Genomic DNA, 16040 nt, shown 5'->3' on the forward strand with positions numbered 1-16040 from the left:
CGTAACACACTCCAGTGGTGGTTCTCTTTTCAGATACACATAATTGTTTCCTAATTCCTCAGCATCCATTGACGTTTTTTAATCCCTGAATTTTCAGAGCTGAGGGTGTAAAGATGTTTCAGTGAAATTCTGCCCCCAGTGGACTCACAGCAGATAGGATTCTCTTAGGGATTTCGGAGGCAGACTGCAGGCTGCGCATGTTTGTCGAGATGGTCCTCTGTCCGGGAAATATCGTGAGAAGCTGATAAAAGATCCCAGTTCTATTAATAGAAGTATTCATGACAGAGATCTTAAGCTACCCAAAAGCCTCTCCGTTCGGGTTCTTTTTGCAGGCAGCATAATAAGAAAGGTGCCACATGCTGATTCTAAAAGAGGCCATTCAGCTGTGCGAATGAATAGCATTTTCCTGTCCGACCCACAGGGTTTTGCATAGCTATGTGAATTTCGGCCACAGTCTGCTCTTTATAACTGACCATCTCCTGGGAAGCAAGAAGGGAAATAGTTCCATGAAGACCAATTTTATAGCATTTCAAAACACTTTAAGCCTTTTACCTGCTGTGGCAGAGTGCTTCGTTTGACTAAGATCAAGAGAAAAGAGAACAAGGCTTTTCCTCATCAAGTAAAAATGTTCTGTGTGCTGATGAGTCATCTCTGAGGTACACTCTTTGGGACGAACACTGTGCATCAAATGCCTGCCTTGGGCTGCTTGAGAACCTCTGCTGAGTCAGCACTCACTGGGGCAGTGGCCAGAGCTGTTAAGTACAGATCTTAAAAACAGATGTGTCGGTGAGAGTGTGCAGGTTATTTTCTTATGTACTGTGTGTTCTAAGAGGCTTCCTAAGCAGCCTGTATATCAAGCCATCTTGTGAAAATAGAGAACAGGAAAAGGAATTGTGGCTTTGGTAATTTAAGGAGCGTTGCTTATTTATGGAGCTGTGTGTTATTGTAGCCAAATGTGATCTCCATAGCCAGGACTGCTGTATACTTTGCAAACCCCAGTGCAAAATGAAAATGCAGGGCCCCTCATTCAAAAATTATTAAGAATTTCAAGATGGTGAGAGCAGAGCATTAAACCACGTGACTGCACTGCACAGCCCCGCACCTAGCTCTCCCTCTTCAGCACCCTAGGAAGCTGATCTTTGAACAGTGGCAGTCGAAATGGTGTATGGTGGGTTACATTTTTAAAATGTGCTGGGTTGCTTAGCAACTGGCAAGGGCCTGAATGGGCTGACTTGCAGGTTTAGATACACCATCTTGAAAGTCTAAATTCATGAAAACCTTCTAGTGGACTGATAATTTTCAAGAAAAAGTAATATAGTGGGAGATGGAAATGGGGAGGGCAAGAAAAAACACATTTTTCTACTCTTAAAACCCAGCTGGCTAGCTTGTCATTTTCCCTATTCGATCTTCTAAGAATGAAACTCTTCATACGTGAAGGAAAAATGAAAGGGAAATTCCAGTTTTCTCAGAAATATAAATAAAATTGTAGAGGATAATGAAACTATGAATTAATCAATAAATATGTTTGGGCACATTCATTTAGCAATTCAAGGGTGTGATAACTGATTCATAGTCACTGAGTACTTGGTAATAGGTACTTACTATGCAGTAGATTACAGCAATGAATAAGGTATAGTTTTTATTCTTAAAGAATTACCCTGATATCTAAGAAACAATTAGACAGCATCATTACCTTTTTAAAGAACAGTTCATAATCCCCTGTCTTTTTCTCCTTGGTATTTTACAGGGTCCTTGTGCTGCAGAATCAGAACCAGCTCTTTTGATAGGGAGCAAGCAGTTCGGGCTTTCAAAAAACAGTCACGTTGCAATTGCATTTGATGACACCAAAGTTAAAAACCGGTATGTATCACTCTGAGACACTGGGAAAGAATCGATAAACAAAGAACTGAGTATTAGTGTTTAATCGAGTTTAATCTACTACACTTATTAATTAATGAAGTTAGCTTTTTAAAATCACTGAAAACAATAGAGAATAGAATTATATTTTTCTGAGCCTAAGGAGCCCAATTTAGGAAATCAGTAGCCCAGGAAATGCCTCATCTCTGAGAAATGATTTACTATCCTGTCTGAAAATGGACCCACGATCTGATACCACTCTATTTTAGCATGAGAATGCTCTTATTTTTCTGTTTGACGTTGTTTGTTTCAGTCTCACAATTGAGTTGGAAGTAAGAACTGAAGCTGAATCCGGCTTACTTTTTTACATGGCTCGCATCAATCATGCCGATTTTGCAACAGTTCAGCTGAGAAATGGATTGCCCTACTTCAGTTATGACTTGGGGAGTGGGGACACCAACACCATGATCCCCACCAAAATCAATGATGGCCAGTGGCACAAGGTAAGAGTCCCCTGAATATTGGCAGTATCCTACGGGAATTACAGAGTGGCAGCCATCAGCATTCTCCTGGTGCCAGTATATTTTGCCAGTGCAGACACTGACCCTGGCAGAAGCTAAAAATAAAATGAGTGCCATATACAACTACCACCATTTTGGAAAATGTGATCAGACCTGAGTAGGTTTACGTTTGATCACTGACATGCCTCTTCATGGTTCCATCTCTGCTATAAGGCTGTGGTTCTCAAACATCTATCCATAAACTGAGGCAAGATGGCTGAGGACATTTCCACTACTGTAAGTGAGAAACACAGAACAACAGAATGTGCTCATCATAAAGCTCTATGTATTCAATGTCAAGGAATAATATTTATTCTGAGATTCTATTTTAGGATTTTTATGGTGTCTAAAGGGCCTTTCTATTATGAAATAGCATTTGGCAAAAGCAAAAGTTGGCAACACTAAAATGGCTCCCAACACTCCCCACCTAACCACATACTGGTCTGTGAAAACCAGGAATCTGGGAATCTCTGCTTTATGGTGCTTAAAGGGCTCTAAGGTATCATTTCCACTGACAGTTATTTGGAACAACTTTAAAAACGTTGGCCTTACACCCAGAAACTGGTACTATTATGAGCATAGAGGCTCATTCCAGCTTACTGACCTCTTTGGCATGACTGCAAATGGATGATATACTGCCTGATTAAAACACAATTTCAACATTTGTCTCTGCACCTGCGATAGCCTATTAAAGTAAAGCTTCCCTAGGTAGACCAATAAAATTTTTAATTTTCAGAGTACGTTATTATTAGATGTTAGATTTCGTTAATGTTAACACACTTCGACTTGTCATATTCTAGAAAGCCAAAGAACCTTAAAAGACGCAAAGCCAACCAATTTGTTATCATGGAAATAAGAAAAGGAATCTTCATTTTTCCTGGGAGCTTATGACTAGCAAATCCAAATCCAAATGAAGGAGCTCTCATTAAGGTTTCTTCCATCTCTAACTAATGGAATAATAAATATGACACTTGAGAAAAAGACATATTATTGAACCACAATAATTCTGGGATTAAGAAAGGGAACTTAAATACTATAATTAGTTGAATTAAAAGCGGATTTTATTTTTGATGGTTTTTTAAACTTCCTAAACCAGAATAGATATGTGTAAAATGAAGTGTTAAATTACTCTAATCCTGACCCAGACTCATTTTTAAACCATCATTGTATTTTAGCATTTCACAGGCTTACAGGCTCCTTTCCGTAAATTCAGACTCAAGGTTTTTACGTTCTACACCAGTCCACACCAGTCTACGCCAGTCCCTACACCCCTCATTTCATTCTGTCTCAGAAGATAATTCACTCCACTGCCCTAATTTCAGCCTCAGTCGGTTCTCTAGCTTCCTCCCCAACTTTGTACTAATCAGTTTCTGCAGAAAGAAGTGCAGCCTATTTGTGCCACTCTTCCTTTAATTCTGCACAAGAAGGGCCTGTTAGGCAAAGGGATGTAGCATATCTGAAATTCTGAAATTGTGTTGGGAGCCCAGGCTCTTTGTTCGATCAAACTAATGCACTTTTCAAACTATGCATGAATTTTGCTGCTCACTTAATTCATGAGCGTGCTATTAGTCTGCAGGCTTCCTTACAATATTCCTCCCTCTTGACACATACCTTCTCTTGGCAACCTGCAGAGGAGACTTCAACCGACAACCGACCCAGGAAAATTTTGTATTCTTTTGGTGATAGTAGTCATGGAAAAGGCAGAGATTGAGATATGCTGTAAGATGGCTTTAACTTTCCCATATATAATGGGCTTAGCACTGTGTAAATTGTTTCAATTTTTCTTGGTAACATCGTTGAAGTCCTTGTGTCTTATACTCTTCGTATTTGAAATTTGCTCAGGATTGGCATTAATGACACCTTTCTTTTTTTTGTAGATTAAGATAATGAGAAGTAAGCAAGAAGGAACTCTTTATGTGGATGGGGCCTCCAACAGAACCATCAGTCCCAAAAAAGCTGACATCCTGGATGTTGTGGGAATGCTGTACGTTGGTGGGTTACCCATCAACTACACTACCCGAAGAATTGGTCCAGTAAATATCTAATTTCTTCTTTGTTACCTAAATATCTGGCTGATTCATTTATTGATATATTTTGAATTATTAGGTCACACAGGCCCGTGAAAATGGACAGGTGAATAGGAAGTCATCTTTTCTGATAAGTGACAGAAGGAGATTAGATTATAAGAGACAATATCACAGAACATTGAGTGGGGCCCTGGAATCAGACACCCTTGGTTTGAATACCTATTTATTGACTAGCTGTGTGTTTTGGAGCAAGTTAATCTTTTTTAACAACAATTTCTCTTTTGCAAAATAGGGTAATGATAATACTAAACAAAGAGGACTGCATAAAGATATTTAAAGTGATTGGGTTGGGCAAGGCGGCGCACACCTGTAATCCCAGCACTTTGGGAGGCCATGGCAGAAAGATCACTCAAGGCCAGGAGTTCGACACCAGCCTGGCCAACATAGTGAAACCACATCTCTACAAAAAATACAAAAAATTAGCCTGGTGTGGTGTGTGCTTGTAGTCCCAGGTACTACAGGGGTTGAGGCACGAGAATCACTTGAACTCAAGGGGTAGAAGTTGCAGTGAGCTGTGATAGCGCCACTGCATTCCAGCCTGGGTGACAGAGTGAGACCCTGTCTCAAAAAAAAAAATAAATAAATAAATAAAAATAAAGTGATCGGAAGATCAGCAGGCATAAAAAAAGCACTGAAAGATGAAAATGACGGTATTCATTCATTATGTTTCAGGCAAAGAGATTTAGCAAATACTGAGAGATGCAGTAGTCAGAGTATAGTTATCCAATTTTAGATTCAGAATTTAAAGCCCTCACAATTTTGTAAGTTGATGTACACAAAATAATTTTTTTATAAAACCACATATCCTAGTTTGCTTTGGAAAGTGCTGCTCTGAGAGAAGCATGGGGGATTGATTGGTGCTTTTAGAGAACACACTAGATACAAATGTGATGCATTTCTATACTCAAATTAGAACGCATGATAATGTAGATTTGTTCATTTATCAAAGACAGTCACCCATTACAGTCTTAACTCTCAGCATTTGTGGATCATCAGTATTACTTTCCTTTCATAGCTATTGGGTATGCTTTTTAGGTCTATCAAAAACAAAAGTCTCTGAAGTGAGAGTGGTAAAAGCAATTAACTTGAATTTCTAAAAACAGAGAATGATTGAGTTACTTCTAAATTCCTTGAACCCCTAATGTTTCATGCAAACTTTCAAGTTTTATGCATATTTGCATTTTCTTAGGGGTCTGCTGCTTTCGTTAGATATTCAAAAGGAAGAAGCACTGAACCAAACCTAATTACCTTTCATATAGAAATTGAACATAGGCTATGACAAAATGTGTATATTAGTAAGGTTAATAAACTATTAATAGGAACATAAGAGATGAATTAAAACTTATGATACCCACATGGGTCCCGTAGCTCTGTCCAACCAATGGAGACATCGTGTGCAGTATTTAGACTAACAGAACAGTCAGATTCCAGGATAGATACATCCAAGTTGAGAAGCACAACACAGTATTTTCTGCACCCATGCCAGGAAGCCTGGTGGTAATAGAGAACCCAGGCAGCTTTGGGGGATGTCCCATCCTAAGATAACCGGCCAATATCTACACACATAGAGCCCCCCACAAATGACTGTATTCTACATAAAGGCAAAGTTCTGCTAAAACCCAGCATTTGTTTCTTCTGATCTGGATGCTCAGGTGACCTATAGCATTGACGGCTGCATCAGGAATCTCCACATGGCAGAGGCCCCTGCTGATCTGGAACAACCCACCTCCAGCTTCCATGTTGGGACATGTTTTGCAAATGCTCAGAGGGGAACATATTTTGATGGAACAGGTTTTGCCAAAGCAGGTAAGGCTCTTTCATTTCCTTCCTGTTGATTATTAACTAGATACAAATACTAACTTCTTGCTAGTACCAAATAATAAAAGTTCCCGGAGTCCGAAACTAGTAGTATCCTTTATTTAAGCCAAACAGAAAGTTATGGAAGTAATTTCAAAAGTGCCTCTTAAAAATTCATGTATCTGATCTTGGTAAGAATTAATAGGAGAAATAAAGAAAAGGCCTATTTAGAGAATTTATTCCGTCTCCTTCACTGGAGATTAAGAACATCAAAATAAATAATTTTGTAAGGACACTCATACGTTTATATTATGTTGTTTTTCTATCTTCCGATTTTCCCTATTTTTCTGGAGATGAGACAAGACTTTTTTTCTTCTTTTCAATTCCCTGCAAGGCTGCGTTTCATAATCTCCTCCCGTTCAATGCACACCAATGCACCCAATGCATGCTGGTGTCCATTTCTTGTTTATGCTGACAATGACTGGCATTTTTCCTGGCTTTCTCTAAGTATGTCCTCTACTCCATTTCCAATGAACATTTCCAGTGTGGGTCTATATCACTGGTCATGAAGGTACAGTTAAAAAAAAAAAAAGAAATAGAAAATAACTTGTACATAATAATTTTTTAATCCTTTAATTTTTTGTTTTTGTGGGGTACATAGTGTATATATTATATTTATGGGTTACATGAGATATTTTGATACAGGCATGCAGTGTATAATAATCATATCAGGGTAAATGAGGTATCCATCACCTCAAACACTCATCCTTTATGTTTCAAACAATCTGATTGTACTCTTTTAATTATTTTAAAATACACAATTAAATTTTTTTTAATATAGTTACCCCGGTGCTAGCACATACTAAATCTTATTCATTCAAATTACTTTTGTACTATTAACCGTCCCTACTCCTCCCTACCACTAACCTTCCCAACCTCTGGTAACTATCCTTCTACTTTCTACTTCCATGTGTTCAATTGCTTTTTCACTCCCGCCAGATAAGTGAGAACATGTGATGTTTGCCTTTGTGTGTCTGGCTTATTTCACTTAACATAAAGACCTCGAGAACCACCCTGTTGTTGCAAATAGCAGGATCTCATTGTTTTTTATGGCTTGAACAGTACTCCATTGCATATATGTGCCACATTTTCTTTATCCATTCATCTGCTGATGGGCACTTAGGTGGCTCCCAAATCTTGGCTATTGCGCTGCAGTAAACATGGGAGTGCAGATATGTCTTCAGTATTCTTTCGGTTATATATCTAGGAGTGGAATTGATGGGTCATATGGTAGCTCTATTTATAGTGTTTTGAGGAACCTCCAAACTGTTCTCCAGAGCAGTTGTGCTAGTTTACGTTCCCACCAACCGTGTACAAGGGTTCCCTTTTCTCCACATCCTCGTCAGCATTTGTTATTGCCTGTCTTTTGGATAAAAGCCATTTTAACTTGGGTAAAATGATAGCTCATTGTAGTTTTGATTTTCATTTTTCTGATTATCAGTGATGTTGAGCACCTTTTCATATACCTATTTGCCATCTGAATATCTTATTTTGAGAAATGTCTATCCAAATCTTGCACTCATTTTTAAATAAGACTATTGGGTTTTTTTCTTATAGAGTTGTTTGAGCTCCTTTTATATTCTGGTTATTAATCCCTTCTCAGAGGAGTAGCATGCAAATACTTTCTCCCATTTTGTAGGTTGTCTCTTCACTTTGTTGATTGTTGCCTTTGCTGTGCAGGAGCTTTTAACTTGATGTGATCCCATCTGTCTAGTTTTTGCTTTGGTGGCCTGTGCTTGTGGAGTATAACTGAAAAAGTCTTTGCCCATTTCAATGTCCTGGAGAATTTCCTCAATATTTTTTTTATTGTAGTCATTTCAAAGTTGGATGTCTTATATTCGAGTCTCTTAATTCACTTTGATTTGATTTTTGTATATGGTGAGAGATAGGCATCTAGTTTCATTCTTCTGCATATGAATATTCCATTGTCCCAGCATCATTTATTGAAGAGACTGGTCTTTCCCTAATATATGTTCTTAGAACCTTTATGATAAATGAGTTCACCATAAATGTATGTATTTATTTCTGACTTCTCTATTCTGTTCCACTGGCCTATGTGCCTGTTTGTATGCCAGTGCTATTCTGTTTGAGTCACTATAGTTCTGTAGTATAATTTGAAGTCCAGCAATGTAATTCTTCCAATTTTGTTCTTTTTACTTAGGATAGCTGTGGCTATTCTGGGACTTTGGTAGTTTTATATGAATTTTAGGAATTTTTTTGATTCTGTGAAGAGTCTCATTGGTATTTTGATAGGGATTGTGTTAAATCGGCAGATGGCTGTGGGTAGTATGGACATTTTAACAATATTGATCCTTCCAATCTATTAACATGAAATATCTTTCCTTTTTTGTGCCCTCTTCAATTTCTTGCATCAATGTTTTATAATTTTTATAGTATTTTTCTCTGAGATCTGGAACACAACCAAGGATGCCCACTTTCACCACTGTTACTCAACATACTATTGAAAGTCCTAGCTGGAGCAATCAGACAAGAGAAAAAAGCAAAGGGCATCCAAGGAAGAAGTCAAATTACCCTTGTTTGCAAATAATATGATGTTGTATTTGGAAAAGCCTAAAGACTCCACTAAAAAACCATTAGAACTGATAAATTCAGTAAAGCTGCAGGATACAAAGTCAACATACAGAAAGCAGTAACATTTCTATATGCCAACAGCAAACAATCAGAAAAAGAAATCAAGAAAGTAATCCCATTTACAATAGCTTTGTACAAATAAAACTCTTAGGAATTAACCAAAGAAGTGAAAGATCTGTACAATAAAAACTACATAATAATTTTTTAAATCTACCATTAATATACTTCAAGATAGAATATTCAGTCCTGTGGCATCATAGATATGTGTGTATTCATTAGAAAGAAACTAATAAGCACATAATATGCGGAGATTATGATGAGAAACAGAGAAATAAGTAATGTAGTTATTTCTATCAAGAATATATTATAAACTGGTAAGATTCTGTTTGCATAGAAATTAAAAGAAGGTCAGTAAAAGTGATTAAAAACTCTAAAAGATGTAAAAGCACAGTTCTATAGATACTTAGAAAAAAATGTTAATTTTGTTTGGGAAAATCAGGAAACATTTCATGGGGGAATCAGCATTTGAGCAAGAATTCAGATGATTTTAACTCTCCCACACAAAGTAATGGGCGATAGAACGGTAGGACCCTCCAGCAAAATATTGAGGAAACCAGGAAACCTCACCTACACAGAAGCAAAAAAACAGAAAAACACAGGCTATGTTAAATATTGAAACATTACGGGTTATGCTGAACCCCGAATTCCATGTGCTGTGAAAGTATAAAAGCTTCCCCAAGATTTCTGCAAATTCACAGATGGCTGGCATTCTCTTAAATTTTATGACAAGTTTCAGCTTCAACTTTTGCAGTTAATGGATTGACTTGCCATCCTGCTTTGGCTCTTACAATTCTAGATCAAACCAAACTAGAAAATTACCCACTTCCTCAGTTTTTAATGATTCTTACCATCCCCTGAACACACAGTGTAATACAACTTATGCAAGACTTGGGTGGTCAGAAGAGATTACTTCACTGGAAAACATACAACTCTTCTTAACCTTTGACATCTTTGTTCTTAAAAGTTTCCATCCACCCAATAGCTGAGGTTGTCATTGTCCTCTTCATTCCTTCTGTGCTCAGCTGAACTTCCTCTTCTCATTCCTCTTTTCCTTCTCCCTTTTTATTTTGCAGAACAATTGAGCTTCTTGTGCCCTCTAGTTTATTATTTATTTACAGAAGGGGTGTCACTATGTTGCCCAGGCACAACTGGCTAGCTCTTATTCTTAAAATCTGCTATAAACCCACCTTTGCCAATCCAAACCCATCAAAGTTCTCAGTAGAACAAAAAGGCTTTCACGTAACAGCTACCACCCTTCATTTGAGACAGCTATGGCTACACGTAGCATTTATTTCTTGCCTAATAAATAGAAGGCTTGGAGAAAATTCCCCTCAGTATTTCCCTGATACTCAGTTCAGTTGGTGTGGTCTAGACAGATCTTAACAGATCACTTTGTTCCTAAGAGGCATGTCTTAAATACTTGCTCAAATATTTTTTTAAAAATTAGTCAAATATGGAAAATCATAGAGAAAAGAACTAACCAGATGAACAAGATAAGGCTGCTTATGTCCCAGAAGCTACTCATCAACATTATACTTGCAGTTTCTCTCTTTATTAATAAAATGTTTGGCAACTTCTGAAACTTTTCCAATGATTGTGGTACCGTTTAGTGTGTCCCACTAAAATTTTACTGAAAAATCACTGAAATGTTCTTTCTTAACCCAATAGAGAGACTTCTGAGATAATAATACCTGACAGTGAGATTCTTTGAGTCAATCTCATAGTGTATCCATTTATTCAACTAATATATATTAAACCTCCATGATGTGTGAAATACTTTGGTAAGCACAGGGATAAAATGGTGAGAAATATAGACAATGCCTCTGATCTCATAGAACTTACATTCTAGCAGGGAAGGTAGCCCATAAAATAAGCAGTAACTGTGGAGTGTGTTACATGACACAGTAGTAGAAGTATGGGCCAGGCAGGATCTGAAACTTACAGCTCTCATTAGAATTAGCTAGCATTTGAATTGAAATCTAGTAAGTCTTGCATTGTATATATTTGAATTAACTCTAATCCACAATATTTTTAAATCTTCGTTTTACAGTTGGTGGATTCAAAGTGGGATTGGACCTTCTTGTAGAATTTGAATTCCGCACAACTAGAACAACTGGAGTTCTTCTGGGAATCAGTAGTCAAAAAATGGATGGAATGGGTATTGAAATGATTGATGAAAAGGTGAGTGTCAGCAAGCCAAACATATCTGATTTCTTCGTGATATTGTTCGTGTGAGGGTATCGTTCATGTTTGGGGAACTCTATTTCAAAGCCTGGCTTTATTTTTTGTTGGGAGAAAGCTAAATTGTATGTTTTCATCCTTTTGGATTATTTCAATTTCTGCATGTTTTCAGCATAACTATTGTGTGGGCCAATATAAACTTTAAATGCGTTAATTATATAGCAAGCAAATTATGTTGACTAATCATGAACCAAATAGTTTGAGATCTCAAGCTCTTACTGTGTTGCTGTAAGTACACTCATTCTCCTCTTAAAGAACACACAGTCTGTGAAACTATTGACTCCAGTGGGAGAAAAGGTGGAGGTGTGGATCATCTGAAATTAGTCTGCCTCTTTTAACAGGATAGGTATCTCTTAGAAGTCAAGGCAGCCAACTGACATAGCAGTTTCTCAATTTTTATTTACAAGCATCCAGATACTATTTCAAAAGAGAGCAGATTTATAAAAGTAGTGTGTCAGATTGATAATAATTTATAATCAAATTCTGAACACCTCTTTAATCCCTGCAGCGAGACAACCTGTTTATACGTACTTTGCACTACAGGCAGCAGTTAAAAGGAGGAGGCAAAGCAAGACATTTCACAAATTTTCTATTTGGTTATTAAATAGGAATTGTATTTCAACTTGATTCACATTTCCACCCTCGGTGTTGCCTCCCAAGAAGAAAAACCACATAGTTGTCCTAAAATATTATTTTCTTGCTTTCTTCCTCCTTCTGCTCAACTTTCGAACCATCCTCAAAGGAAAAAAAGATCCACACACTTAGAGGTAAAATAAGGGTGAACAAATAGACAACACTTAAGAGTTTTACCAAATTTTCCAAACACACTTTTACTACATCTTTTTCAAGTAAGCTTCATTTCATCACCTGCCATTAAGAGCGGTTACCATCTATGTCACTGTCGTGTGCACTTCTCACCAAGCTCCTTTTACATGCAAAACCCTGTTATGCAAATTCCACCTGTTATAGTAAATATTTCAGTTATATTTACATCATTTAGAGTTTACAAACTTTTCACCTATTTACTGCATTTTTAATCTTCTTTTTTAAAATCCCATTTCTTTTATTTTACCTTGTCAAATGTGTTGCCAAACTGACTAATGTTTTTAATGTTTCAATATGTTTCTTTTCTTCATCAGCTTCAAAAGAATTCTGCCATCTCAAATTTCAGGGGGCCTTTCCACATTACTAAAAACAGATTTTTCTCATTTAGACCAGAACTTCTAATCTAAGTTCCTCATTGTTAGGAATTTAATTGGCCTTCTGGCTCAGGTCTTTGGCACCTGTGACATGAAACGGTCCCCAGAATGTAATTTATGTAACTCTCAATCTTGTATATAAAATGAAATCCATGAAGGAAAAAAAATACAATTAAAACATCAAAAGTTTAAAATTTGAAAAATCCTTTACTTTGAATTTGTAGACCAAATTTATGAGTCACCTTAAATAGGTATTTTAAGAAAATTTTATAAGGTTCAGTAAGAACTCTCACATTCTAAAAAGATCTGAGGTAGAATTTTTCCTTGTGTACACTAGGTCCTTTTCTTGTCATCTGGCCTCAAATTTTCCTGAAAGCAGAATTATTACCAGCTTCACATATCTTGCCTATTAACTCCCAACAATGCCCCAAAGCAAAGAACATAATTTGTGACTCGTGGTGATTAGATTTATACTTTAATTTCTATCAAGTTTTAATTTTTTTTTCAATATGACCAGTTATGTCCATTTCAAATGATTCCGGCCAATGTCTTTCCTGGAGACCTGATAATTTTTATACATGAACCGTCATGATACTCCTTTGATGAAACCATCTGTGACTGTTCTATTTCCTACTTTCCAGCTGATGTTTCATGTGGACAATGGTGCAGGCAGATTCACTGCTGTCTATGATGCTGGGATTCCAGGGCATTTGTGTGATGGACAATGGCATAAAGTCGCTGCCAACAAGATCAAACACCGCATTGTGCTCACAGTCGATGGGAACCAGGTGGAAGCCCAAAGCCCAAACCCGGCATCTACATCAGCTGACACAAATGATCCTGTGTTTGTTGGAGGCTTCCCTGGTGAGTGTTGGCTAACCCAGCAAGAATTTCTTTGCTTTCTTATGTCAGTAGTTTTGAAAACATTTATATTGACATATGCCTAAGAATGTTTGCTTATGTGTACTTTCTTCCTAGCTTTAGAGTCTACTCCTATAAATAGCACCTTACCTAAAATTTCCAGTGTGTAAAATGAGCTTATTACTTATATAAACCACATGGGACTCAACTTTTCATGAGAGCCCCCTAAGTTTCATTCGCGAAGAGATTGAGGCTAGAGGAAATGAATTTAGTTTATAAAACATATGAGGCATTTAACAGCAATTCAATCCAAACTTGGTGTTCTTCCTGATTTTTTTTAAATTAATATACCAGAGGAATCATAAAATGTTATGGAACTTATTTCCTCAAGTTCTGGAAATCATTGGGTTAAATGTAGCTAATTTCCCCCTTATGTTATTATAGAGTTTATATTTATATTACAAAGAAACCCAAGCAATAAATCCTCATTCAAAATCCTTCTCTAGCACATTCAATATAGCATGTGAACCGCAGAGATTTACCTAAAGTGTCCATAAACAAGAGTGGCCAACTTGATGAGAAGTAAGCCAAGTGCCTTTTAATAAGTACTGTAATAAAATAGGCTCCTGGAATGGTCTTTCATAATTTTTGTCAAGAGGAGCTTTTGTCCCCATTTATATAAGTCTCCTTTGCTTAACTAAACAAGCAAAATGTATATTCAGCAATTGTTGACAGACCAATGTTTATAGAGAAGCAATGGAGGCTCAAAGACGGCTTCTCTTTCCAAAGTGGCTTCTGGGTTTTAAAAAGACCTTTTGCTTTGATCAGGATAAATTCCAAAGTAGTATGAAAGAGGTAATGTATTTCTTCATTTGATCTATTCAATGGTATCCTCATTAACACCTAGTAGGCCTGCTGAAACAAGCACCTCCATGATAAGAGGAAGAGTCTATATGAATTTCCAACCTACTTAACCTTTAGGGAGTTATTTTTACAATGTAAGAAAATCACCTTCAAAAAGTTCTAAGTCAGTGCTCAAAAGTATTTAATTAATTGCTTTGTTTCATAAAATAAATGTTACAATTTTAAGTCACAACTGTAAATTTGTTCATCCAAAACCAAGTTATTCCATGTCTTAAGATGTGTAATTCTAGATATTTTCATATTTTATACAATATAACTATTAAAAAGTTGAGGCTGGGCACGGTGGCTCACCCCTGTAATCCTAACACTTTGGAATTACACTTTGGGCTGGAATGGGCAGATCTCTTGAGCCCAGGAGTTGGAGAGCAGCTTGGCGATAGGAGGATTGCTTGAGCCCAGGAGGTGGAGGCTGCAGTGAACCTTGATTTTACCACTGCACTCCAGCCTAGGCAACACAGCAAGACCCTGTCTCAAAAAGATTTTTTTAATAGTAGATCTTTTTCTGCAATTCTGTAAGTCAAGCTAAACACAAAACCACTAACTTTGCATAAAACAGCATTCCAATTTATTTTATTTTATTTGAGACAAGGTTTTGCTTTTGTTGCCCAGGCTGGAGTGCAGTGGCATGATCTCAGCTTACTGCAACCTCCACCTGCTGGGTTCAAGCGATTCTCCTGCCTCAGCTTCCTGAGTAGCTAGTATTACAGGCATGCACCACCATGCCTGGCTAATTTTGTATTTTTAGTAGAGACAGGGTTTCTCCATGTTGTTCAGGCTGGTCTCGAACTCCCAACCTCAGGTGATCTGCCTGCCTTGGCCTCCCAAAGCGCTGGGATTACAGGCATGAGTCACTCACACCCAGTGTCCAGCATTCCAATTTAATCTCAAGCTAACAATTGACTTTGAAACGTGCTCTTAATATTTGCTGCAGGAGCATTTCAAAGCTAAGCCCTCTTGCATTACATTTTTCAGATGACCTCAAGCAGTTTGGCCTGACAACCGGCATTCGGTTCCGAGGTTGCATCAAATCCCTGAAGCTCACCAAAGGCACAGGCAAGCCTCTGGAGGTTAATTTTGCCAAGGCCCTGGAACTGAGGGGTGTTCAACCTGTCTCATGCCCAGCCGACTAATAAAAATAAGTATAACCCCAGGAAAGTTCTGTCAAAACAGGTGTATCAAGTAAAACAAATATATTTTACCTATATATGTTAATTACACTAATTTGTGCATGTATATAAAAATCTTTCTGTATTCACATGATGCCAATTTTGATCCAGACTGAATTTTAATTCAAGTTCTTTCTCAAGTCTGTAAATATTAAAGTGATTATTTCATTCTAAATAATTGCTTGTTCTGTGTGATTTTAAGGATAAAACGTAACTGGCCATAAACTGTTGAATTTGCAACATGCCCTCCAGTCATCTCAAGGAAAGAGTTCAGATGTGATTTATGACGGCAATTTTTTTAACTTACACCTATTAATACTTTTATCATCCTTTACCACGTATGACAGCTTTGGCCTTCTGTCCAAGCCACTGACAGCAAGTGAATTTGGCATGTGTAATTGGGAGGAAATCAGCTCCCTTACTCTCTCTGTTTGTGAAAGAATTAGCAAAATCATTTTCCTGATTCAAGTTCATTATTAGAGAGTTTAGCCGTATGAGTGAATAGCTTTCTATGCTGACGATAGAGTGTATAGATCAGATTCAGGCCAGAGAGTTTAATTACTTGATTTTCTTATTTGATAATGATTTATGGGCTTTGGGGAGATACCAGAACCAAGCTTATGAATGACAACTAAG

At 37.3% G+C, this 16040-nt stretch overlaps 1 protein-coding gene across 2 annotated transcripts in view; it reads left to right on the forward strand.

The window, feature by feature from the left end:
• LAMA2 (laminin subunit alpha 2) overlaps positions 1–15579 on the forward strand; it is a 637958-nt gene extending 622379 nt beyond the window's left edge. For both annotated transcript variants that reach the window (XM_054254427.2, XM_054254428.2), the window contains 7 exons: positions 1748–1860; positions 2171–2360; positions 4295–4450; positions 6157–6310; positions 11064–11194; positions 13095–13317; positions 15211–15579. In XM_054254427.2, the coding sequence (XP_054110402.2) occupies positions 1748–1860; positions 2171–2360; positions 4295–4450; positions 6157–6310; positions 11064–11194; positions 13095–13317; positions 15211–15368 (1125 nt within the window). In that variant the 3' untranslated portion in view covers positions 15369–15579. The remainder of the gene's footprint in view (positions 1–1747; positions 1861–2170; positions 2361–4294; positions 4451–6156; positions 6311–11063; positions 11195–13094; positions 13318–15210) is intronic.
• The last annotated feature ends 461 nt before the right edge of the window (positions 15580–16040 follow it).

This window comes from Callithrix jacchus, chromosome 4 (assembly GCF_049354715.1).
Source record: "Callithrix jacchus isolate 240 chromosome 4, calJac240_pri, whole genome shotgun sequence".
NCBI lineage: Eukaryota > Metazoa > Chordata > Mammalia > Primates > Cebidae > Callithrix > Callithrix jacchus.